This window comes from Cyphomyrmex costatus, unplaced genomic scaffold (genome assembly GCF_001594065.2).
Source record: "Cyphomyrmex costatus isolate MS0001 unplaced genomic scaffold, Ccosl1.0 scaffold20, whole genome shotgun sequence".
NCBI lineage: Eukaryota > Metazoa > Arthropoda > Insecta > Hymenoptera > Formicidae > Cyphomyrmex > Cyphomyrmex costatus.
In genome coordinates this window covers 480,117-505,750 of record NW_017276039.1, presented here as the reverse complement: position 1 = coordinate 505,750, position 25,634 = coordinate 480,117, and the positions used below count along the sequence as shown (strand labels likewise).

At 32.7% G+C, this 25,634-nt stretch overlaps 3 protein-coding genes across 3 annotated transcripts in view; 1 reads left to right on the top strand and 2 right to left on the bottom strand.

Annotated features, from left to right (window-relative positions):
• Window positions 1-55: 55 nt before the first annotated feature.
• LOC108773248 (transmembrane protein adipocyte-associated 1 homolog) lies at window positions 56-7,728 on the bottom strand. Its single transcript, XM_018538999.1, has 9 exons — window positions 7,649-7,728; window positions 7,239-7,573; window positions 5,279-5,474; window positions 4,601-4,899; window positions 4,077-4,273; window positions 3,939-3,999; window positions 3,675-3,861; window positions 2,000-3,005; window positions 56-854 (listed from the first exon to the last, which is right to left on the bottom strand). The coding sequence occupies exons 3-9, from the start codon at window positions 5,425-5,427 to the stop codon at window positions 702-704; spliced, it is 2,052 nt and encodes a 683-aa protein (XP_018394501.1). The 5' UTR covers window positions 5,428-5,474; window positions 7,239-7,573; window positions 7,649-7,728; the 3' UTR covers window positions 56-701.
• A 2,772-nt stretch (window positions 7,729-10,500) lies between these two features.
• Ufsp1 (UFM1 specific peptidase 1) lies at window positions 10,501-11,988 on the top strand. Its single transcript, XM_018538975.1, has 4 exons — window positions 10,501-10,682; window positions 11,131-11,290; window positions 11,383-11,553; window positions 11,626-11,988. The coding sequence occupies exons 2-4, from the start codon at window positions 11,156-11,158 to the stop codon at window positions 11,986-11,988; spliced, it is 669 nt and encodes a 222-aa protein (XP_018394477.1). The 5' UTR covers window positions 10,501-10,682; window positions 11,131-11,155.
• A 188-nt stretch (window positions 11,989-12,176) lies between these two features.
• Dhc98D (Dynein heavy chain at 89D) overlaps window positions 12,177-25,634 on the bottom strand; it is a 31,334-nt gene continuing 17,876 nt past the window's right edge. The window contains exons 28-52 of the mRNA XM_018538974.1: window positions 25,221-25,479; window positions 24,826-25,103; window positions 24,183-24,447; window positions 23,496-23,718; window positions 23,236-23,416; window positions 22,707-22,898; window positions 22,074-22,528; window positions 21,615-21,810; window positions 21,207-21,423; window positions 20,662-20,974; window positions 20,059-20,353; window positions 19,147-19,604; window positions 18,487-18,767; window positions 18,254-18,408; window positions 17,250-18,002; window positions 16,606-16,944; window positions 16,147-16,348; window positions 15,942-16,084; window positions 15,704-15,865; window positions 15,126-15,429; window positions 14,123-14,334; window positions 13,579-13,746; window positions 13,016-13,195; window positions 12,758-12,904; window positions 12,177-12,441 (exon numbers count right to left, since the gene is read on the bottom strand). Of these exons, the coding sequence (XP_018394476.1) occupies window positions 12,295-12,441; window positions 12,758-12,904; window positions 13,016-13,195; window positions 13,579-13,746; window positions 14,123-14,334; window positions 15,126-15,429; window positions 15,704-15,865; window positions 15,942-16,084; window positions 16,147-16,348; window positions 16,606-16,944; window positions 17,250-18,002; window positions 18,254-18,408; window positions 18,487-18,767; window positions 19,147-19,604; window positions 20,059-20,353; window positions 20,662-20,974; window positions 21,207-21,423; window positions 21,615-21,810; window positions 22,074-22,528; window positions 22,707-22,898; window positions 23,236-23,416; window positions 23,496-23,718; window positions 24,183-24,447; window positions 24,826-25,103; window positions 25,221-25,479 (6,525 nt within the window). The 3' untranslated portion in view covers window positions 12,177-12,294. The remainder of the gene's footprint in view (window positions 12,442-12,757; window positions 12,905-13,015; window positions 13,196-13,578; window positions 13,747-14,122; window positions 14,335-15,125; window positions 15,430-15,703; window positions 15,866-15,941; window positions 16,085-16,146; window positions 16,349-16,605; window positions 16,945-17,249; window positions 18,003-18,253; window positions 18,409-18,486; window positions 18,768-19,146; window positions 19,605-20,058; window positions 20,354-20,661; window positions 20,975-21,206; window positions 21,424-21,614; window positions 21,811-22,073; window positions 22,529-22,706; window positions 22,899-23,235; window positions 23,417-23,495; window positions 23,719-24,182; window positions 24,448-24,825; window positions 25,104-25,220; window positions 25,480-25,634) is intronic.

Below are 25,634 nucleotides of genomic sequence, written 5' to 3'. Positions count from 1 at the left end.
ACAAAATTCGAAATCGTAATTATTCAAAAATTACGACAAATTCTGATGTCACCAATACATACGTTCCAGTTACAGGTTAAAATAGATGAAGAAAGCGCGATAAATTAATTTCTGCGGTCGGGAGGAAGTAGAAGTATGCGAATCCTAGAATGACCTACGTCTTTGAGATAAATGTATAACGCCACCAAAAAAAAATTCTATTTTCACGTGCAGTAAAAATTCATTTGACGTTTTAAGATCTATTTAAGTACAAAACTAATGTGAATTAATACGCTATTACTAATCATCTTTCAAGAATTTGCCCTAAGTAAAGCAAACTAAAGCTAAACTGGAGATTCCGGATTTTGCGAGATTTCTTCCAGCGTTTCCAATCACAATTTGGGCATCGATGCCAACTATCACATGGAGACCGAAAGCATTCGTATTTTTCTCCGTAATAATTTATTACGCGGCCCTAAAAATACCCAAGGGCGACTAGAATCCTTTCGTGTTCGATTCACAATCGCACGCTATTTCACTACGAGCCCGAACTTTTTCTCGCATGAGATGCTTCTTTTTCCTACGAAAAAAAAGTAACAAATTCTCGTGTAGAGAAGATCACACAAAGCTCTTAGCGAAACTGCAATTTGATCATAAAGTAACTCATACGCAGGCTCGTTCTAGTTTTTATAGCACACTCCGAATCGATTATGAGCGACGGTTCATTGTTGGTAACCATTCGGCGGATTCGGCGTTTCTTGACTGTCTATACTATAACCGGTAATACTATCTGGGCTTTGAAGAGATGCCGCGTAGAGCGGGTTGATTGGCGTAGTGTTCGTGTCGAACTGGGTCGAGTCATAAACACTGTGATTCTGGAAAGAAAAAAAAAGAACATTCCGCTTTGCATTTATCAAGGCAGGCCCCTAATCATAATTAGTCAGTTAATTTATTAAGATTCCTAATTTTCTCACTATACTGGTAAACATTTTCTTAGAATTTTTATGCACATTGAAATATTTCCAGAAATATTGTGAAAGTCTACATCTTTTCTTAAAATTTTTCATATATGTGAAAATATTCTAATAGATTTTTCATTCTATAATTTTTGAAAAAAATATTTTATACTTTTTTAGATATTGTAAGAAATTTTATTAGAAATTATATATATAGTAAAAAATACTTTCTACTTGTGTTAGAAACTGTCTACTGAAGTCTTAGATAAAAAGTTTGTGTTAAATTTTTAATATTTTTATTATTTAACACACACACATTAACATTTTATTATTAACATAATGTGACCGTGTTATTTGAATATTTTGTGTTAAAATAATATTCAACATTTCTTAGTTTGGAAATGAAAAGTCATATGATTTATTTTCTAAACAAAATAAAATTCACATAATTTTTCACTTCCGACATTATTTCACACGAGTGCAATAAGAAGACAGAAGCTTAAGGAGGGAAATTACTGTGTGAGGCTATAATGAGATTATATTTCTGCGCAATATACGGAAGCTCGCAAAGTCAGCCAAAAGCATTTTGAAATAATAAAATATCAAGTTACGCGTGTATTACCATCACAATATGGTATATTGAAGCGTTGGTGCTAACAGTGTACAATGTACACGAAATATCATTTAAAAACGTTTACGAGATTCCATCTGTAAAAAGACAGCAGAGTGATATCGTTGCCAAGGGAGTGATTGCCTAAAGTTAGTGTAAATAAATGAACCAAGTGCATTGTGACTACATCAATACGTTTAATTGCACGATATTTCTAAACATGCTCAAATATATACAATTAGATAAAGCTCTCGAATGGTACCTCGCCATACTCGTTGTAATATAAGGATTAATAATTAATAAAATTAATGTAAAACTTAGGAAGATCATCTACGATATATACAGTCGACTGTAGCCGTATATATAAATAAGATATTTACAAAGATTCAGTTTGTGTGTAAAAATCTGAATCCGTGGAGGGATTAGGACGTGTCTCGCTCCTTTTGTGTTTTACAAATTTCGGTGATGTTATGGATAATAAATAATCACTTAAGCCACCTGGCTCTCTTTCCTTCGAATCATTCTTACTCTTTTTGTGCGCGCTAGCTGTAAGAGAAGTCGCTCTAGAAAGTAATTGTTGCGTGACGTTTGAATCGGATAAATCAGGAGACATATCGTTCGAGTAAGTTTTAAAAATCTCGGTATTGATACGCGTCGTTGAACGTCTTGGATCTGCACTAGCAGTACCATCTTCGATTAAATGATCAGTATCAGTTGTCTTTAGTCGAGATTTTTGAGGAACCACCGTTTCGATTTCGTCCGTTCCACTCTCCAAGATGGACTGTAAAGTGTTTTCTAACGCTGGACCCTGAGATATTTCTGAGGAGCTATCATATCCGCATGAAAGGTTCTCAGCTGCAGTCACGTGATCTATGATCGTTTTAGGCGATATACTCTCTAAGCTACTTTTCCTCGTTTGAGAAAATAAATTAATATTGCTGTCAATTGCGTTTGGTTTGTAAAAGAAATTACTAGCGGTGTCAGTCGGGAGAAGTAAATGTGAGACACTACTGGGATCATCGTACGTAACAGGAGTGGCTTTTCGGATCGGGCTGGAGAATCTTAGATCTGGCACGCTTTTTTGGATAGCGGTAGATTTGGTTAAAGGATACTCGTCCACTTCCGAAACGCCTTTTTCTATGCTGGAATCTCTACCAAAGCTTCTAATACCGGATGTCGAGCGATACGATTTAACTGGTGAACCGAAAGTACTTGAGTCATTATTTTTTAGGTCTTTAGCGGATCTTAAGGAATAAAGAGAAGCTGTTGGTCTAGAGGATTTTGATGCACGGGAATCATATAGCGGTATGTGAATAGAAGGAGTATGGACCTGATAGATGTAATCGCTGTCAGTTTTCAAGGATGAAAAACTCTGTTGATGCGGTAATGACACAGTGTCTTCGTCCATCGCATCGTCCACTTGTGCTTTATAAGAGAACATTATCGAAGGTTGCGAGACTCTAAAACAGAAGGATTTCTAAAATGTATCAACCGAACATGACAGTGCAATTGTTTAAAATTCATGTTCACTCGCCACTGTTATCTCATACTGTGACGTCAGAAGCGGAAAGATAATACAAATGTTTGCAACACGTATTAATATAAAAATATATATTCTAATATAACAACACTTATAATTTATAGAACTTATAAAATATTAAAAATTCTTTTTTTTTCATCAATTAATTTAAATATATATATATATATATATATATATATATAATTTATATATATAATTATCTGAATTATTTATTATAAAAGATGATAAAATATCAGCTGGAATTAAACATAACCAAATGAAATAAGCTATGTTTAGACCTGTAACAAACTGTCACATTAATAATGTATAGAAATAAATAAGATTTAATTTCTTTCTTAAACAAGAAATTTGCGGTATATTTTAAACCTAGTCTACCGATATTTTATACTATATTTATATTTTATATTAATATTAAACCAATTCTGTTGATTACAAATGTTTTTATTGAAAAATATTTTAATTTTCAAATGTAATTTGCAAGAATTTTTAGTGTTTTCTTGTTTCTGATATCATACTCTGAGATAGCAGTACTAAGTTAACAAAAGCCTTAAGTTATATATTGCTAAGTAACAACAATCAAGTAACTTACCCGAAAAATTCCGACAAGAATGTATGATAAACCAAAGGAGTAAAAAGAGTTAAATATACTGCTGCAGTGAAGTCTACGATACATAATCCCACTGGATTTTGTGTGTAGTTTAGAAAGCCTGCGCCAATCGATTGCACTAGGTCTAACGTTGCTAGTATTCCAGCGTAAACGTAAAAACTTTTCCGTGCTACAATAGAAAGTGTATCATAAACTCGTAATCAGCGATGAAATTACATATATAATCTTTATGACACAGCTACTTACTAGGAAGTGCTAGGCGGTCCCGCAACCGTGTCCATGGCAGTATTAATATGAAGAGATATATCTAAAAGCGACACATCGACATACTCAGTGATACGTATCAATTTTTACTAGCAAGAGAACAACGGTAGGCAAGCATACCGTTGTGAAAACGAGGCTGCTACAAAACCAAAACATCATGCCGCCATGACCGAATACGTAAAAGTCGCGGCTGGGAATATGAAACGTATCATCTGGTAGAACTAGCTCCAGTGTTCCTTGAGTGATCGTGAATGCCAGCGCTATGAAGGATGTAGCAAGTAATACTCTACGAATACTAGAGCGACTATCCAAATGACCTAAGAGAACATAATTCGTACATTAGCAAATAATTATACTACCGTTCAAAAGTTTGAAGTTAAAAATATAAAAGTATTTCAAATATCCATAAAATGTATAATAATAAAATAATAGATTTCAGATATTTAGTAATAAAATTTAGTAATAAAAATCTTGAATAATTCTTTTCCATTTAATAGATTTCAATCCTAGTTCGTTCAAACATTCGTACATTTACGATGTTAGTAAATAAAATTGATTAACTTAAACTTTTCAAAATTTAGAGGTATTCCAAACTTTTGAGCGGTCTCTTTTTTTTGCGAAAAGACTTTCTATACTCCACTCACCAAACGCTAGACCAAATATAACTACACTCATCTCAGTAGACAGTAGAAAAAATCTCACTGTGACCCATAGGACCTTGTCAGCCTTGCCGCCGACCGTCGTCGCCGCCGCGTTCACTGTCATCGATACGACGCATCGCACCACTGATATAATTACATTACAAATGACCAGACCGTAAAACGCTAAAAATATTGGGCTACTCGTTGCACGTAACTTAAGCCTCGCCCTGTTAAATCGCATTGCGATGAACAGAAGAAACAAGAGGTTCGGCACCAAGATGATGATGTCCCATATTCGTACTCTGTAGAACAAAATACGATGAATGGATTATTCAGTCAGATCAGATATTTCTGGGTAAAATCATAATAAGATCAAGATCGTATCAAGTAGAAATCATTTTGGGAAAAATTATAATAATATAATATCAATATATTTTTGATAATGATTTTGTAATGAATTCTTGAGAGGATAAATGATTTTTAAATCAAAATTGACTTTAAAAACATTACTTAAAGATTGCTGTCATATATCAAGAATTCATTACAAAATCATTATCAAAGGTATATCGAATGATTCTTTATAATTAAATTCTGAAAAATTATTTCTATTCTATATCATCTTATTATTATGATTTTGTATTCTATCTGGGTTGTGTTACTGCGATTACAACAATTGCCTACCTGGAGTCCTTAATCTCCTTGTACAGAATAAGTTTGCAGAAATGTTCTTCATCATCCATCGCTGTGCTCGCATTGGGAATCATAGTACTGCTCAGGTCATATGTATGCAGCCAACTTTCAGACACCTCCTCCCTCTCAGCGCCGTACATTTCCTGCTCTCTCAAGCGTTGCGCCAGATCCTCCTCCTATGGTTTCACTGACAGGAGAAACAAGGAAACATCAAAACGATGACAAACATAGTCTATTAAGCTGATATTCATGTTAACCAATGTTTAATCTTCGTTTGATTTACTATTTCATTTTTTCCTACTTTTTAGAATTAAAAAAAGATAAAAAATAAAAAGTTCCGAATAGAAGACAAAATCATAATTAAGTCACAACGATATCACAGAACGCTATCGTGACATTATTTATTTCTTAAAAATTAACTTACATAAATGACAAATGAGATCACGATGATTTTTTATGATAATGTTATGACTTTTGTGTTCTACTTGGGATTCAATTGAGATAAAGTTGGTCTACATTTAATGTAACAGAAGTTCAGATAGAAGACTTGTGCAACTGACGTCGCGGGGTTGTCATGTCAGACAAACCCGCGGTGTTTAAATCTTGCATTATCTCAAATAATCCACAGCTGACACAAAAGAAATGAAAATACCGTGAGACACAAGATTAATCTATGATATGATCTTTGCTTCCTGGTTCATGTGTTTTCCACTTTCTACCTTTTGTCTTTTTAACTTATACTTTAGAAGGAAATTAGAGACATCTTTTGGTATAGCCTTCTAAGGTCATAATGTTAGCAATCATTTTATGAATTGATTGGATATATATAGTATTAGAGTAACCAAGTCAACCTCGACTGAGACTGAAATCAATAAAAAAGAAGAGAGAAAAAGGCTCTTATACTTTTAGCAAGATTTTTAGCAAGAGACTGATACTTATACTTGGTGTTTTCTAATAAAATATAATGTAACACAGTAATCATTTCACCTTTGTTTAACATTGACAAATAACAAGAGCGTAATAATTTATTTTGTTAACTATATCTCTTGCTGGGAAGCAACCAATACTGTAATATCTAATATATAATACTTTTCAGCAAGAAACACAATGGACGTTTCCATTTAGTAACACAAGTCGACATAAATGTCATTCTATCTTTGTTACTCTCAGAATGACAAAAAAGTTACAATGATGTTTGTATTGACTTGTGTTACTAAATCGAAAGTACCCAGTATAACACATTCATTCAATGGCAAACAACAAAGATATAGATTTACTGTGTTACATTATATTATCGATGTCGTCTGTGTCTCATGCTGAAAAACAGCTGAAGTGCAACACAGTGATCATTTCATCTTTGTTTAACATTAGCGAACAACAAGGCTGTAATGATTCACTGTATATCCATATTATTCACTATGTCATATGTCTATTACTACATCCACTGTTTCTTTGTTTTCTGTCAACTGAAATCAAAGTTGAGCTTCGGAAAAGACAAAAAACACTTGACAAGAAACACGATTGTCGTTAAAACATCCACGAGAAAAAAAAGAATAAGAGGTAAAACAGTGAAAAACAGAAAGAAAAAGAACGCTTTGTAGATTAAGTCTAAAATATCTAAAACAAAGCCAGAGTGTCGCGGAATAAACATAACCTAAAGGAGACGTTTCCAAAGCCGTCAATTTCCCAAGGCGTTTCGAATACACGACGGACGCCCGGTTGACGACGGCCGACGAGATCGCGATCGAGGATCGCCTAAGTTTTCCCCAGAGGCGAGGACACGAGTCTTGCGGTCGATACTACGGCGAAAGAAATCGATAAATAGCTTGGCTTTTGTATAGCTGTCAAACGATCGTTCGAAGGGGGTCGGCCCCGCGGGGGCTCTTTCTAACCCGGCTGTAACGGACTTGAGCTATTAATTGAATACAACGATCGTTGTTAATCGGCTTACCGAACACGAGGACGTCGTTCTCATTTTCTCCCTGGGAAATGGCGCACTTCGTTCCAACCAGCCGAGGCAAACACTCGGTGCGTGACGGACGCGTCTCGCAAGTCTCCTTTCCGCCTTTCCAGTCTACTCCGCTCTAGCTCTCCCTCTCTCTTTCTTTCTGTTCTCTCCTTCTCTCTCTCTCTCGTCTCGCTTGCTATAGCTTTATCTCTCTCACGCTTGTTGTCTCCCTTCCTCTATCATTCCACGCTCTCGCGCACTTCAATCGACGTTTCGCTACGCGAGATCCTAGTATCCATTCTACTGATCGGTGCTTGTTCTCGCCATCGTTAATTAACCTTGAATAAGGAATAAAATCGATAAGTGTAGCTCGACGTAAGATCTCTGTCATCGTATTTCCGATTAAATCCCACCTTGTAAAGTCACGCGACGCCAAAACGGAGAGTGTGGAGCCAGTGGAGCATCGCTGCAAGACGCTGCATGGTTCATACGTGTTGACAGGTGACGCCACGATTCACTCTTTGCTGTCTGCTGTCGGCCACGTTGTTGATTAATAATGACTGCGCTCGACTATTTTCAGCGTTTTCGTTAGATATTTTATTTAAACAAGAAAACAGTCGCTTCGATTTGTTTAGAATGTCGCCTGCCGAGTCGTCAGTTCAATGTTTGTGCTGCTGTGATAACTAAGTCTGATGAGAACTAATTGTAAGTTGTAAGTCTAAGTCTAAAATGAAAAGCGATAATAATTAACAATAACAATGAAACCAAAATCCAGTGTTATTTGGAACTTTTATGATGAAGTGGAGATGAGTGACAGAGCCAAGTGTAAAATATGTGGTAACATTTATTCTCGCAAAGGACGGTGTACTTCAGGTTTAATAACACATTTAAAGTTAAAACACAATGATGAGTATTTGAAATTCATAAAGTTACGAGATAAATTAAAACAACCTGTCGTCGCATCAACTTATAAAGCGAGTTTGACACCATTTCAAGCTATAAAAAAACAAATAACTTTGCAAGAATCTTTACAGAAAAAAGATTATTGGGATTCATCTTATACAAAGGCAATTGAATTCGATAAATTAATCGCAGAAATGATTGTTCTACAAGATTTGCCTTTTAAATTTGTCGAAGGCATTGGGTTTCGTCGATTCTTGCAAGCTGCATTACCCTGTTATAAATTGAGAGGACGTGAATATTTCACTTCATTCTTATGTGAAAATCTGTATGACCGGATGATTAATAAAGTAAAACAGATACTAGAAAATTTCAATAAACTCTCTTTCACAAGTGACATCTGGTCAGATCCTAGTGCTGGCGTTTCTCTTTTGAGTTTGACTGCCCACGGAATTACAGAAGATTTTTGTAAAGTAAACATTATATTAAAATGTGAACCAATGGAAGGCAGCCGTACGGATATTATAATATCAGAAAAATTTAGAATAATGTTAAATGAATGGAACCTAATCGAGAAAGTTCATTGTATAGTACATGATCAAGGCTCAAACATGATTCGAACTACGAATGTTTTAAATGTTACTCACATTGATTGCACCGTACATGAAATTCAGCTCTGTGTCCGAGCAGGTATAGAATCTGAAGATTATCTTTTGAAAATTATTGAAAAAAATAAAATAATTGCAACACACTTCAACCATTCCATATTAGCTCAAGATGAATTACGTAAAATACAAACACAGCAACTTAATCAACCATCTCTTGATGTTATACAAGACTGCCCAACTAGGTAATTTTTAATTATATAATTAATATAGATAGAAATTAGAAATAAAATAATTAAGTTTTTATTTTTAATTAATTAATTATATCTTAATTTGCTTTGTCTTGTTTCTAGATGGAACAGCATATATTATATGATGGAACGATTGTTAAAAATTAAAGATTCTGTTATATTATATTTGAGCACGTATAATAAAATAACAATATCTACTAATGAATGGCGAGATATGGAAAAATGCGTAGCTATACTGAAACCATTTGAAGAGATCACTCGAGAATTGAGCAGTACTAATATTTTAATATCGTCAGTTATACCTCTCCTTCATGTTCTTAAATCAACATTACAAGAAGAAGAATGTAAGACAGACACTTCAGCAATATTCAAAAGATTTATACACAAATTAATCAAAGAACTAAATTCAAGATTTGGGGAACTACATAATAATAATGCATTTGCAATCGCCACCTATTTAGATCCTCGGTACAAATTAAAATTTTTCAGTGAAATTAAAAGAGAGCAAGTACAATCTGATCTTCTTAGCCTCATAAATTCTGAATCCATATTCGATAGCTTATCTCAGGCTAAAAAATCAAGAATGGAATCTAATGATGAGCATACAATAACTTCACACGCAATGCAAAATTCGTCGCACTTACAATCTTTATTAGCAAATATTCTAAATTCAAATTCAAGCAGTGATGATGATATTGATAATGTTCGATTGAATCGAGACTCAACTTCTAACACCTATAATCAACTTTTTAGACTAAAGTCATTGTTAACAGAGTACAATGAAGATAAAAAACTTCAGCTTACAGAAGATCCTCTATTGTGGTGGAAATTAAATACTAATAGATATAAAGATTTAATCCCAATTGTTCGCCAATTCCTAGCAACTCCTCCTGGGAGTGTACCAAGCGAGCAGCTACTCAGTGGTGCTAGTTTGATTTATGATCCACTGAGAAATAAATTAAAAAGTGAGAAAGCGGCAAAACTGCACTTTATAAAATATAATTTGCCACTATTAAATTTTGAATATTAATTTAATATAATTAAAAAATCTATTTAAAAAAGAAGTATTTTATTTTATTAACTAAGAATTTTATTTTATGTTGACTTAATAAAAAGGGTGAATGTCTCGATCGGGGGACCCCTCCCAGTGACTTTGACCTTGACATATGTTGTCGGGGTTGGGGTCATGGGGGGGGGAGGTCCCCTGATCGAGACATTTACCGATTCAAGAATAAGAATTAAGAATATATTTTATTGCATTTTTATTTTATATAATTATAAATTATAATTAATATATTTTGTATGTTATTTCTATTTGATTTAATTTAAAATAAATAAGTCGTTCATATGCAAATAAATACGAATTTACACATTTGCATTCATCTCTTTCAGTCCATTATTCAATAATTTGAATAAGAATTAGCAATTTTTTTTTTTAATATTATATATTATTTTTCATAACTGTCTGTAATTGTAGCTGATGTAATCAACTAATCATTCAGCAGAAAAAAAAGATCTTTCGCATTCGCTTTCGCAAAAAAATTTTTTTCCTTTCGTTTTCGCTATAACCATCTTTCGTTACATCCCTATTTGATAGTACAGTAACATATGTGACGTGAAGTTGTTAGACGATACTTGCCGAAATGCGGGAAATGCAAATCTGTTCGGAGCGTACCCAAGATTTCATTCAAGTACGGGAGGCACTTTTTCATACAAAGCTTATTAAGTATTTATACTAAGGCTGCGGTCGAGTTGCCACTACGAATGCTTTGAAGCGTTTCTTGATTGGTCAATTTATAAAACTCTTTCGATTGGTCAATCAAACGCTTCAAAGCATTCGTAGTGGCAACTCGACCGCGGCCTAAGAGATATAAATATTTTAAAATTTTGAAAAACTCGACTTTTTCCCTGCATTTTCTTAAAGTTTGAACATTTCTTAATAACTCTGAGAGTACTAGATAATACTTGTATAAAAATTTAAAGAAAAATTTTCGTAAGAAATATTTATAAATATATTTAATATTTAAATAAATAATAATAATAGAATATATTAATTATATTATATATAATATTAATTAATATATTAATAATAATAATATATTTATATATAATGTATAAATAAATGTTATGCTTGTTTAGGTTTTTTTAACAACACGTGGAAAAGATGACTGTCAATTATTCCAGCAATTTACTGAAAAACGTTCACGAAAATTTAACCTTGCCAGATAGTGGTGAAACATTCTTAGTTCAAGGAGATTACGAGTACTGGCACTATGGTTGCGATGGTTTTAATGACAGGGTGATTGATTAATGGGGATATATAATTACAATTAACATTCTCTTATGTATTAAAATTAAATCACCAAAATAAATACATTTACATTTATTCAGGGTTGGGGGTGTGGATACAGGACACTGCAAACCATCTGTTCATGGATCATAAATAATGAGAACTTGGAAAAAATCGTTCCAAGCATTAATAAAATACAAGAGATCCTTGTCGAAGTGGAGGATAAAAACAGAACGTTTATTGGATCGAAAGAATGGATAGGAAGTTTTGAAGTAAGCTTAATTCTCTTAGCAGGTCTGGGGGTTTTAAATGTAAGAGGATTTAACATTTCAAATACTTTATAGGTATCTATTGTTTTAAATCAAATTTATGAAGCTCTTAGTAAAATAATTTACGTGTCGAGCGGAAAGGGATTGATTGAACAAGTGGATAAGATTAAAAGACATTTCGAGCAATTTGGCAGTCCAATTATGATGGGCGGAGACAAAGATTGTTCTAGCAAATGTATTGTAGGATTACACGTTGGAAATGGAGACGTGTATTTGTTAATTGTAGATCCGCACTTCGTCGGAAAAGCAAAAAGTGCAGAACATTTAAAGAACGATCAGTGGGTAAAGTGGCAAAACTTAAATGATTTTATCGATAGCTCGTTTTACAATCTATGTCTACCACAGCTTAAGTATCGCAGGTTGGACGATAATAAATGATGTTAATTATATTATTTATATGAAATAATTATGTATTTCTGCTAAATCTTCGATATTCGATCGATAAATATTAAAAGTTGAACACGGTATTTTGTCTTTTCTTTTCTCATTTATTGTTATGTGATAAAAATTCATGAAATTATGCATAATCCATAAAATTACGATATTTAAGAATAGCTTAATGACCATTCCATCTTTATGCTACAATAAATACTATTAATTAATAGTAAACGTATTAATTACACGTGAAATATACTGAAGAATTAGCGGTTCTTGACTTTTCTTCTGTTGATCTCGAAGATCGTTTTAATCTGTATTTAACACTAAACAAACACCCTGAAGTATCCAATGCGAAATGTGTTCTGCAGTCACCAAATTTGCCTCGAAAACTAAACCAACACCGAGAGCATTTCGTCGATTCGATGTAGTATATACGGGAGTTTTAAAAGTATTCTGTAACAAGCGTAAAAATAAGAATTGTCCATTGTACGACCTAGAAGTTCTTCTTAAGAATTGCAGTTATTTGAAGATATTAATTATAAATTAAAATTTTTGTTGATTTCTTATATTTGAATTGTAAGTATATATATTGTATGCAAAAGAAAAGAAACAAAGTGCAAAATAAAAATATTGCTTGGTGTGAATTGGAAAAATTAATTATTCTATTAATTAGTCCATTAATTAATATCAATAGTATAGTAAAAATGTCAAACAACTGACACTGTCTTTCCTTACTACGTTACTATACGTAGACTGACAAATTTAATACCTGTAACTTCAATCTATGAACTTCAGTAGGTATTATGGTTAATATTGGTAGCGTTTCAAACAGAACTTTTGGATGCGATCTTTTTAAACAATGTTCCTCGCTGTCCCACCTAGCGCCTTCCAAATACAATCCGTACACGTAACAGCCCTGTTTAAAACACGGATGGAAAAGTATAATTTTGAGTATTGAATGTAGAGATTGCGATATTGTTGTGATTTTAATAAAATATTGCGAAAAGTAAAGCAAGTTGGAATTTACCTGATCGGGTCTTTCTTCTACATCGTCAGGCTTAAAGAACTTGGACACAGTCGTGTAAATAACGGAACACTCGAGGGGCCAATTGTTCTTACGACAAGCCATTTGCACCAGAGCCGCCAGATAAGTTTCCGGAACGTGCAATCCGGACAACCACAGCACCACAGGTTCATTCGCGCCGGACTAACAAAGAGAAAAAATAAATATTATTAAGTAGCGCGCACCTCTTACAGAAATTTTATACTTGGAAGATGTGTAAAGTGATTAATAACTTATTAGTACTGCATTAATAATGAGAACAATTTCTGAATAAAAATGAAAGAACCAGAAGATTGTAATCACCTCATTGTTAGAAATCTAGTTATATCTCAATTGGAATTATAATAGATTCAAGCAGAAAATTCTAATTTATTCATTTTCAATCAGAATTTCTATTAATGCAATCAAACTTTTTTTCAGTATGTGATTCAGCTTTTAATATTTAAAATGAGTATTTAATCACTACTTTTCAGTAATAATAAATTGCCAGTATAAAATTCCGTAAGGGATATTTCGCTTAATCATACCCAGTTTGTGTATTGGTTTATCCTCTTCTGAAAATGATCCATCCAACCAGCGAGATTCTTTCGTGTGTCTGGCGCCAATTTGGCCCATTCTTTAGGTAACATACCATTATAGAGTGCCATGGAAATGTTCTCTAGCACAACGTCCATTCTAATCTCACCAGCGATAGACTATAATTTTATTTTAGACATCAAACTCGTTCTTAATTAACAATATTCTAATGAAAAAAAACTCATTGCTCATATATTTACGAATTTTTTATACTCTTATTCTAAATTTATATTATTATATTACGAAAAGTTTGAAACTTATCTCTTCTTGTAATATAAATCTGGGACAAAATATTGTAATTGCGTTATTACAACAAAGTAGGATAATAAAGATGCTATAAGGATTAATAAAGATGATAAAAATGCATCTTGTGCAGAATTTATACGTAATTGATTAGTTATTGAATAATTAAGTATAAAGGAATTAAATTAAATCTATGCATTTAACAGGTCAAAAGTTTGAAATCTCGAAGTCTTTATTAACTTCAAGATATACCTTTCTCAATTGATTCAACGTTCTCGTAATCGTTTCTATTAACTTGTTGAATCTTTCCAATTCCTGAAATAGAACAATCGCTGTCGGTGTCACGCCAACGCCGAAATTTCTTTTGACTTTACTAATATCATATGGCGCCGGTATCTTGGTCAAGATTTCCTTCGCTATGTTATCGATGATCTCATCTCTGCTGACTCCAGTGACGCTCACGGCTAAAGAATTGAACAAATAATTTTAGAATATATTATTATAATTGATTGAAAAATGCAATAAACTCGAAAGTGCAATTTACTTTTTTTATCTAAGTAAGCTACAAACAATTTTTAAATAAAATATAAAATTGAAAATAATGTTTTTGAAAATAATTACGATACTGCTTTCTCGAGAACAAAAACATAGTAATAAAAATTTATTTTACTTGAAAAAGCAGTATCGTAATTATTTTCAAAAACATCATTTTTAATGTTATATTTTATTTAAAAACTGTTTGTAGCTTTTGTTTGAATAAAAAGAGTAACTTTCGAGTTTATTGCATTTTCCAATCAATTATAATGATATATTCTGTATTATTAATTTAAGTTATTTAACATTTAATTAAATTTATTTTTAATATATTTGAGAACTCGAGTTTAAAAAATTATATTTTAAAGTATTTAATAATTGCGCTCCAAGCAGACTAACTTACGTTTAAAAAACGTTTAGACTAACCTTTTTTATGCTGTATTAAAATATTAACATACATTTATTCAATCGTCGAAATGTCTCATATAAAAACGATATTTTAACTAATAGTAAGAAATAGACGTTATGTGTTTTATAAAACGTTTTTATAACGTTTATTAAATAGTTCAAAAATTGTTTAAATGTTTAATTTTTATGTTTATTATACAATTTTTAACGTAACTGTGTTACGCTTGTCATAATTTTATCATATGATTGTTATAGTGATTATTATAAAAATAGTATTCGATAAGGCAAAAAAAAATATGTAATGTACTCGCACCGGTTTGCGGTTGAAGTTCTATAAGATGTTTCCACATTCCTTTAACTGCCTGCGTAAAGTATCCAATCTCAGCGTTTGAATGCAACCCAAATACCTCGGGACCGTTCACCAGGGGAAGTTCTTCAATGAATTGTAAGTAATCGTCGCGATTTCCTTCTGGCGGTATCACATAGTCGACGATATCATCTTTATAAAAGTGAAACGGTTGGTACTCATTAAAGAGAAAATCGCCGAAATACTCGTCCATGTAAGTGTAAGAAATGCGACGATCGTAGCTGTCTATCACTCTTCCGCCGTACATTACCTGGTTATTTTCAAGTATAAAACACAATAATTTCCATTCAAAATTTATACGAAAAAGAAACTCGGGACAACAATAAAAAATGGATATATATTCCAGATCAAAAGTTTGAAAACACTTTTTGATTAAATTAAACCAGGAATGTATATACCATCATTCTGTATAAATTGTAGAAAGAGTGTTTCCAAACTTTCGGTCTAGAGTGAACATATAAATTAATTGAGATCTTATATACTCATAAACAGAGAAATGTAGAGATCGCAAAATTTAAACTTACTTCGCCAATTAAATATTTCAAACTATTCCATGGTACTTCAGATTCCTTCGTCGTCATTGCCTTCGTCAAATAAGTGTCCAAGATGGAAATGCACACATTAAAATCTGACTCGTTGAAGTCGTATTTTAAGTTCCATCCAATTTTATTGTATTTCCTTCTCTCCTGCAATGTTAAGAGCACTTTATTAAAAACATTAATCTAAGGATTAAACGTGCAATCACATTAAATATTCGCTTGCCTGGATAACTGCGTGATAAAACGCTAGAACGTAAATTAAGTGCTTGTAAAGAGGATGAGGGCAACTTTCCAAGACCTGTGGTCGCATATTGAAGTATGTGTTTTGCAAGTTCAGCTTCAATCCACTCGGTGGTTCCGTCACCACTGCAATAAACATTCAAAAATACGATATATATAATAATTATTGAAATATCATAAGTTTCTACCTTTCAGAGATTGTTGAAGTATTCCAATTGGAAAATCAGGAGTGGGTTCCGTAGTGAGCCACAAGCGAAAGTCGGGATGAGGCTTTTCTATGTTCTCCACGATTTTTTCTAAATTCTTCGTGAAGGACATCAATAAATGGCAATTCTGGAACATCAGCCATTGACCTCTCGTTATCGCCGTTCCCAGTAATTCTATTGCGATCTATTAAATAAATAATTTTTAAAAGGTAATGGAATGCACAATTTTATAAAATATAGAAAATTAATGTTAATCATTCGCTTAATCTTAAATATTACTTTAACACTAAGAAATATTGAATATCAAATTAGTACGAAAGGTTCAAATAATACAATCACATTACGTTAATAAATTCGGATATGTTTAAAATCTCAACGCAACAATTTTAACAAGAACAAATTTTAACATAAATACAAAATGTTTATTATTGTATATCTTACCTTTTCTTGACTCTGACCGAGCGAGAGATACCTGAATTTTCCTCCACTGCAACCGTACCGATCAGCTAACTTCATCAACTCCGAAGTGGGATCCGAACCCGGACTTAAGATGAAGACTACAGGTATGGTCGGCGTACTTTCCTCGAAAATCATGTCAAAACTCAAGTGACGCGGCGAAATGTATTGCTTGCCCATGATTTCGATAATATAATTGATAATACCACGATATATGCGATCGATTCGAAAACAGCGTATCAACATTAGCTTCTCGAATAATGTCACTCGCGTACTATAATCACATGGAAGTTCTTCAGATTCTGGTGTATCCGAGTCGTACCACTGAAATAGATAATTAATTATCTATTAATTATCCGATTAATTATCCTATACTTTAAAATGATCTCTGTTCTTTACAAAAAGAGTAGTAATTGTTTAATAATTGTAATATTTTTAGAATTTTAAATCTGCATGAAAATACATATATTTAATACATGATATTTAAATATTGATTACTTATTTCAAGTATTTCAAAAATGCATGTATCTACAAATCTATTATAGCATCGTAAGCAAATTTATTCAAAATATATTTTATGAATGACTTTAAGTTATTTGTATAATCACTGTTTTGCATTTTTAGTTTACTTTCTTCCATTCATCTTCAAAGTCTTGTATCTCTTCAGGAAGCTGTCCGAATTTCTCTGAGAAATCGCTCGCCAGCTTGATAACATCTTCCCAACCCGATAACGGCAGCCATTTGATAGGATTTGATTCGGGTACTTTCTCTAGGACTACATTGCCCTTGATAAAGAATTCTAATTGCTTCTGATTCACGTTGCCTATGTTCTGTTCTATCTTCACGCAAGTTTGCAAGGAAAAGAGCAACTTGTGCCGCGCGAAAATACCAGTGCAGCCGTAATCGTAGACGTTCTTTGTCAACATTGGAATAATGTTTTTCAGTCGTTTAGTGACCACTGGATCAGGTAACGATCTCTTCAGCGAGTGGACAAACACCTCGACGTAACTGATCAGAGAGTACTGATACATGGCATTTACAGTGGCCATGTCGGTTAATACAGAGAATAGAATTGCACCCCGTTCCGCTACTGGACGATAGTTTTCACGAAGTTTATTAATGTCAGCAGAAGTGATTTCCGCGAGTAACAGTTTCTTCATTACTTCATTGGCACTGGATTTGATGTTCTCCAAAGTCTCGATCAGCTCGATGTTATCTACCATGCTACCTTGATCCGCGGCAATCTCGCGAAGAAGACTGTCTTCTAGTTGTTGCAGCAAATTCTTATTCTCACTAGTCTCTAAGATCAGCGTTTCACGTCGCTCCTCAATGTCCGGTCTTTCAGTTTTCACCACTACTGACAGAAGTTGATTCTCCAAACCCTGAAGGGAAGTGAGAATTTATTGTGCAAAACTTAAATTTGAAATATTCTTAGTTTTTTAAATTAAAGAAAAATTACTGTTTTTTTTTTAATAACGTATAACTATAATATAATTAAATATAATATAATATAACATGATATAATTATACTGAATAAATGTTGAGAAACAGAAAACTTGTAAATCAACGTTCTTATAACATATATTAACTATGAATTAGCTGATTAATTATAGCTGTCATGAAGTTAACTTACTGCTGTAGTGACCATGTAATTGATGACAACCGCCTTGGCATATAAGGCAGGATCCAACATTGGATTGGTCATTTTCGTTGTCAAATATATTCTGAATCGCGAATCATAATCTACCTCTTTATCACCGAGAATGACGAAAGTTCGTCCTGCAACAGCTATAGAAAACAAGTTTTAAGTTTTTGCGGACTGCAATTATATACGATTCATGAATTCATTTAAATTATATAACATACTCTGAATATTTTTCGATAAAACGTTGGCCAAAATAGGATCAACCTCGTCGGCATCTTGAACGAGCACAGGCAGACCATATTTGACAGCTAATTCGACTTGCTTCAAGAAATCTGTGTCCGTAAAGGAGAGGATCTTTAGATTCTTCTTCTGCTCTCTTTTCTTGATCCAATTTAAAGCTTGTTGTTGGGGATCAATACAAAGCGAAAATCTAGATGCTTTCAGAGTTAGTATGCCGTTTTGTACAGATAGCTCGTCTGATGGGAGACCTTCAGAGTTCCAACTGCAAGTTAGATTAAATATTAAACACAGTTATTTATATCGTTAAGCTATACACGAATATATTTGTTAGAAAAAATAAAATAATTATTCATACAGCACAAAAACTAGTTTACAGCAATATCAAAATGTTACTGTAATCATGCTAAAATATTGCAATGTGTTGCTGCAATATTATTGTTGAAATGATCTGTACCCCATGAGTAATAAGAATTGTTAATCCTAATTAGTATTCACGAGTTTGGCCTTTTTTTCAATTAGACCAATTTTATGAAAAACTGTTCATACCAAATATTTTTCAAAATAATTTTTCACATAATTTTAATTAGATAATTATGTGACGATATTAATGTGCTTTGTGAATACGCAGCAGCCTCGTTTACTTGGTAATTTCGATGTCGTTGCTCAGTTGTGTTTCAAGTTTGAAGGGCGTTGATAAAGGTAATTCTTTCTCTAGGATACTCCTCTTCCAGTCGCTGTACATTTCATTCCTGAATTCGTAGGAAAAAGGACCGCTATAAGCCAGAAAGGATGCTCCAAGCAAGCAATTTCCTGTGATCTTCTCCATGTCGTCTTGAAGAATCTCCAGATCCTTCCGCCATCGCTCATTCTCGGAGGACAATCCGGAGATGAGTTTGTCAGCAGCCGAAAGACGTCGTTGCAACAAATCTGTTTCATCCTGAAGACTCTGTCGTTCGGTTATCGCCACTTCATATTTCTCGTTTAATTCTTTGATCGTTTCCTCCAATCGCTTTAATTCCCGTTCTTCCTTTTCTAACGCGCGTCTTGCTTTTTCGGACTCCGCTTCGAGTGCCTGAACTTTGTCCATCTTTGGCTTCACCTGAAACGGTAGATCAAAAGTAAAATGTTAACGTAGAAAATTATATAATTAACATTCAACTGTACAGTTTTTTATAATTGATCTCCTAGTGCCATACTATTATTTTTTGTATAATGTAATTTTAAGTAAATTTTTCACATAAAGTGCAAATAAAATTTTTTAAAGGTATTTTTCCCTTTTTATTATATTGGAATATAAGGAATCTTATTTATTTAAATTGGCAATATTAATTTAGTATAGTATTTCTTATACATGAAAACTTAGACCGTGATGAGGGATGAATCTTTAATAATGAAAAATAGAAAAGATAAAAAAATAATAATAAAACGATCAAGATAAAACGATAATAAAAAAGATCAAGAGAAAAAGTAAACAGATAAAGAAATAAATAAAACTAAATTTTAGGCAAAAAATTTACCAAATAAATTGTTGATTAAAGCTTACATATAAGTACCTCTCTATAAACAGCGCAATAATCCAGAACAGCAAGCACAAATTTGTATAAACCGTATCCTGCTTTGCTGATGATTTGCATCTGATCCAGCTTATCCGTCTTCTTCAAATGCGCCTTTACCGCTTGCTGTTGCCGCAGAGTGATCAAGTCGCAGTTCATCTCCTGCAAGTGCTTCAAGAAATAAGGATCACTCATCATGCCTTTTGCCCCTTTCCACGACACGTCTTTGACGCCACGAAGAATCGCAACGCATTCCGAAACAATTTGCACCGGTTCGGGTGGAGTGGCGAAGGATCTGAATATAGTCATTATTGATTTTTTAGTAAATTTAAAGATTAACATCTTTTGATTAATATTCTACTAAGAGTTTTTCTTCACTTTTTAAAAATTCAATATTGAATAGATAATGAATATCAAAAATATTAAAAAATCTTAGAAAAGATCCAGCTCACAGAGTATCTTTGATAAATCATACTTCAAAAAACCCATTGAGCCTTATAAATATCTTGTTTTCCACATTACAAGCTATTGATGAGAATTTTATATAATAATAAAATTTATATAAATATATTAAAGAAAAGTAGTAACTAATCCAGAATGAACCTTATCTCGGTTATATCCGCTTTATCGAGGTCACTCAATGCAAGTTTGGCCGCGTCAAGGGCCGGTTGGGCCTCCGCTAAGGCTTGCCTAGCTCCTGTTTCCTCTTTGGTAATCATTTTCTTCTTATCCTCAATTTCCTTCCTTTTATCTTCTCTCAGAGTCTTCTTTTCTAACGCGATGTCTGTGCTCTTGCCGATAGTTTCGAGCAACTGCTCGCAATTTCTCGTTTGATCAGCTACTTTAATTCTTTGCTCTGCCAAGATTTTATTTAATTCCGTTAAAGTCATCGAAGCTTCCATGATTTTCTGTAATCCTGTAAAAAAAATTATTATACAAAAAAACTCTGTCGAAAGATAATTTCTCCTAAATAATATGAAAACATAAGACTTCTATTAAAAGATAATTTCTCTTAAAAATGAAATAAAAGATGTAAAAAATGCCATTAAAAAATATTGTTAAAATCGATTTTATATTCTATTAATAAAGAAATATAATAAAAAATAAAACTTCGTAAAAATAACTTCGTAAAAAGATTTTGCAACTACCTCCGGAAAGACGCGTGCAGCGCGAATTTATAAAGTTCTTTTTCTCCATCAACAGATTTAAATAAGTGTTGATAAAATCCATAAAATGCCTTGGCGTGACATAATTTCGTCGCCTCAGTTTCGTCGCAAAGTCCATTGTATATTGCAATACGGATGTATGTACGTATACAATGTGACTCACGATCACTTCTTTGTACTCTTGCGGCACGATTGAATTCTAAAAAAAGGATCTCTCATTTTATGTTGGAAATTTCAAATGGAGCAAAATGTCATTATGATATCGAAATAGTGTCAGAGTGGCTCCAAAATGCTTATTAAAAGTCACTTTTTGATCAGTTACAATTCATATTTCACTTTATTGTGATTGTTATTCTGCTAAGTTTTTTCTATCTTTCTATCTTTGCTTACGTTTCTGAGAAGAACATTCGCTACTGCTACCAAGGCTTGCTGCGGCCATGGGAACATCCAGTCTACGGTGGTGTTGTTAATCAAACCAGGATAGTTGCGACAGCGTGTCCGTAAAACATCGCCCGATGGACTCATCGCCAATGCTATTCGTAAATTCGCAGTGCATGTCTTAGCGAAATACGACCAAACGCTCTTTCTAAAATAAAAAATTTTACTTTAACACTAAAACGCTAGCTTTGCCGAAGACGTTTCTTTACTTAATTCAATTTATTCTCTCACAAGCGGTCCAATTAAACTATTACAGATTGTGTTTAAGGTATAAATAATATAAATATTTTATCATCAAAAGTGTGAAATGTACGAAAAACTTATGTTACAATTAATTAAGAGTGATTTATTTCCTTATACATAGAATTTACTATCAATAAAATTATGCAAAATAAACAAACATTAGTTTACTTTGAGATATCAAAGCCTGCTTTAACCGCTGCATCTCTGCAGAAAGTGACAATCGTGTCTTTCTCTTCATCGTTGAAGAGAGTCGGGACGAAACCTGATGTCAACATGCTGTTCACCAACTCGAGGAAGCTTTCATCCTTGATGTGAGCAGACGTGAACATAAACACGATCTTTTTATTTTCCAGGCCGACCATGTTGTACAAATTCTTTATGTCTTCGCGAAAGAACGCTTGGTTGTATCCGCGACGTACAACGATTTGAAAGAGTTGATAACCAGCAGCAAAGGATGCTAACTTGATCACGGATTTCTTGCCGCTGCCACCTGTACCGATGATCAGTACATGGCCACAGTGCATCCGAAGTGCACGATGCACTCTGGTTAGATGTTCAAGCGCGTCATTGAAAAGAACCATATGCAGTTTAGTTCTGTTTCTTTCGTTGTATTCTTCGAAAATCTGTAGATAGCATAAAGAATATTTTTAAACGTTTTTCCTAATGAAAATTTGTTTCAAAATTTTTGTATGTATACGAATTGAAACACTTTTCTAAAATATTGAGAATCTACATCTTAAAATTTTTCATATATTATATACAGAAATTAAAAGGAATACATATTTAAAGAAAAAGCTTAACCTCTAGAAACAAGCTATAAACTGCTTCATAATCCAACAGATCCTCATAAAATCTAGGCTCATCCTCGTTACAGGCATTCCTGAAGTCGCCATACAATATCGGATCTCTTAAACTATATTGAATTACTTCAGGTTCTAGTTCCCAATAATTCCGTATTTTTTCATTCAATTGCTCGATAACTAAATTTTCGTCCTGGGGAAATAGCAAAATTATTTTAAAAATAAATTTTTATTTCTTCATTATTAGTCTGTATCTTAGATAGTCTTATAAAATCGTGCTAAATGTATAAATGTTATTTATAGTATATACATTTATATTTAGTGCAAATTGTCAGACAATTAAAAACTTTTTTATTTATATTTATTTTTAAGAGACGTATAAAATATTAATTTAAATTTATTCAATTGTAGATCATAAAAAAACAACGATAATTGAAATATAATGTTGAAATGTTAGAAACACTCCACGCGAACAAAAGTCACGCGATTAATGTAGGATTAATGGACAAGAAAATAAGAAGGCTTATTACTTGCACGCTAATAAGACGATCGCATATAACTCTAGTGACCTCGTTTCTCCAAAGCCTAACAAATTGTTTTACGCTTGAAAAGAAATCAGGATGGCTCTGAAGCAATCCAGCCATGATTCTCGAGAGATCCCGCATGTTGAAAATATAATGGAACTTGGACGGAGTTGGCAGTAGTTCCTTTCTAACTATCTGAATAGCATTATATTATTAATATAAGTACTTCATTTGGAAAAATAATGCTGTAACATATAACGTGACACAAAATTACCCCGTAAAGTTCCAACGTTAATTGCACAAGTTTATCCGCGATAGATAGAATTACTTCCGAAAATGTTTGCAAATGTCCGGACAAGATACTCGTGTAAATATAATTGAGAGTCTTGTTTGTTGGAAAAGTCACGTTGTAAACTGAGAACATCGAGATAAATCTTGGATCAATTTCGTTCCTACCGCCACCGGGTTCTCCCATAGCTGCTAAATAATCTACAAGTAAAAAAATGTTAAGTATTGTGACCAATTAATATAAAAGTAATATAATTAAAAATGTAATTTCTAAGATAAATGAATAAAATGTGAAAAATTAAACATATTATAAATTTAATTTTAGTAAAAAAATATGCTTCTATATATATATATATACAATTTGTGTACAAACTGAGTCAGTGATATAAATTTTATACTAATTTTTTACATATAATGTTTGTGTTACTTCCTAATATTCATCTCGTATTAAATATAACACAAATTTCCTAAATATATACAGAGAACACATTTGAAACATAAAATTCTTCAATTAATTAAACATATTGTAAACATGTATTAAATCCTCAATATCAATAATCAATAAATATAATAAAAAATTGATAAAATTGTTGCTAAAAAATTGACTTCGTGTTTTTAAAACAGTATTTTTAGTACTTTCTGAACATTTTGTGTACAATACTTACAAATATCTTTCATGTATTTCCAATTCAAATCGCGTCCACGATCATAAAAGCCACCTCTTTCAAACAACAGCTTAAGAAACGCGATGGGCTGTTGGGTTCCATAAATATCAACGATCGGCATATTCATGTCGTCGATGAAGACTATTAATTTCTTTCCGGGCGGTGCTCCGAATACCTCTCTCGATCTTTTTTCCACTACCGATTCGATATTCCTCTGCACGTCCATTGAAGTGGTTCGTGAGGAAAAATTTATTAAGAGCTGTTCCTGTTCGTCATAAATTGTTAATAAATATAAAATTTTCGTATCTTTTTTTTATTACATTGTTTTCTTTTATACATATTACATTATATATTTTTTATTGAAAAATTATGTGAATAAAATACATCCTACAGAGTGTCCCAGAAGGATAGTTTAATATTCTGAAAGAATGGTATTGGTTATTTTAAGCAAAAATGTTCATGAACGTGTGTTTTATTCTGAACGGTTTTCAAGATTTCCAAGTAAAAATTCATATAAATATTATACTTTTACTTAAAATGATAGAAACCATGATCTTCCATAATATTGGTATTTGGCACACTCTGTGCAGAAAACAATTACTATAATTAAATTGATTTTTTGAGATATTATTTTTTTACTTACGTATTTTTCTGGATTCAAGTTCCTTAGAAACTCATGAATTATCGCAGTTTTTGACGTGCCAGTTTCTCCAACCAACAGTACCGGTCTCTGCAGATTGTTCATGAGATTTACGAACCATGTAGTACGCAGAGTATCAATTGTCTGCACTAAAATATCCGAAAAGTTCTTCTCTTTATCATGAACATATACCGGTACCAACCACTTCCACGCGTTCCAAACCTTTTCTTTGATATCCAATACATAATCGTAGATGGTTGGAAAAGATATGGGTATAAATTCTAAGCAAACATATACATTCACTTTTTAGTTAACAAAAAAGGTACATTGATCAGATCGCGTTGTTTAATTTACTTAATTTCCGTATTGATTAATTTACTTATTTCTAATGAGCTTACTAGCGATCGCTTGTTTAGCGGGTGTGTCTTGCACTAACGTAAATCCACATATCTTCTTTATGTACTCATCGAATTTGGAGCGCGCCTCATCTACAATAGATGCGCCGAACGACCAATAGCACGCTTGAATGTACATCGCCTCCCAGAGCTCTTCTTTCGTCACCAAACTGCCTTCTTCGTCAATTTCCGATTTTTGTCTTGCCAATTCATGTTTTAATATTGACAATAAACCATCAAATACGAAGCAAAATTGAGTTACCTTAATTCGAAAACCAAACAAAAAATGTTATTAATAAAATACAATATTCAGTAAAAAAAACATTTTGTATTGTGTTAAAAACTGTATGAAATATAATTCTATATGAATTTATAACATATACATATTCTATAAATCGGTCCAAAATCTTTGTTTAG

Bases quoted from the DNA above. Each gene is read 5' to 3' on its own strand.
- Ufsp1 (XM_018538975.1), top strand. From the start codon at position 11,156: ATGACTGTCAATTATTCCAGCAATTTACTGAAAAACGTTCACGAAAAT. The intron at 11,291-11,382 runs GTGATTGATTAA...ACATTTATTCAG, and splicing joins GCGATGGTTTTAATGACAGG to GGTTGGGGGTGTGGATACAG. The intron at 11,554-11,625 runs GTAAGCTTAATT...AATACTTTATAG, and splicing joins AATGGATAGGAAGTTTTGAA to GTATCTATTGTTTTAAATCA.
- LOC108773248 (XM_018538999.1), bottom strand. From the start codon at position 5,427: ATGTACGGCGCTGAGAGGGAGGAGGTGTCTGAAAGTTGGCTGCATACA. The intron at 4,274-4,600 runs GTGAGTGGAGTA...ATGTTCTCTTAG, and splicing joins TATATTTGGTCTAGCGTTTG to GTCATTTGGATAGTCGCTCT. The intron at 4,000-4,076 runs GTATGCTTGCCT...TGTCGCTTTTAG, and splicing joins GCAGCCTCGTTTTCACAACG to ATATATCTCTTCATATTAAT.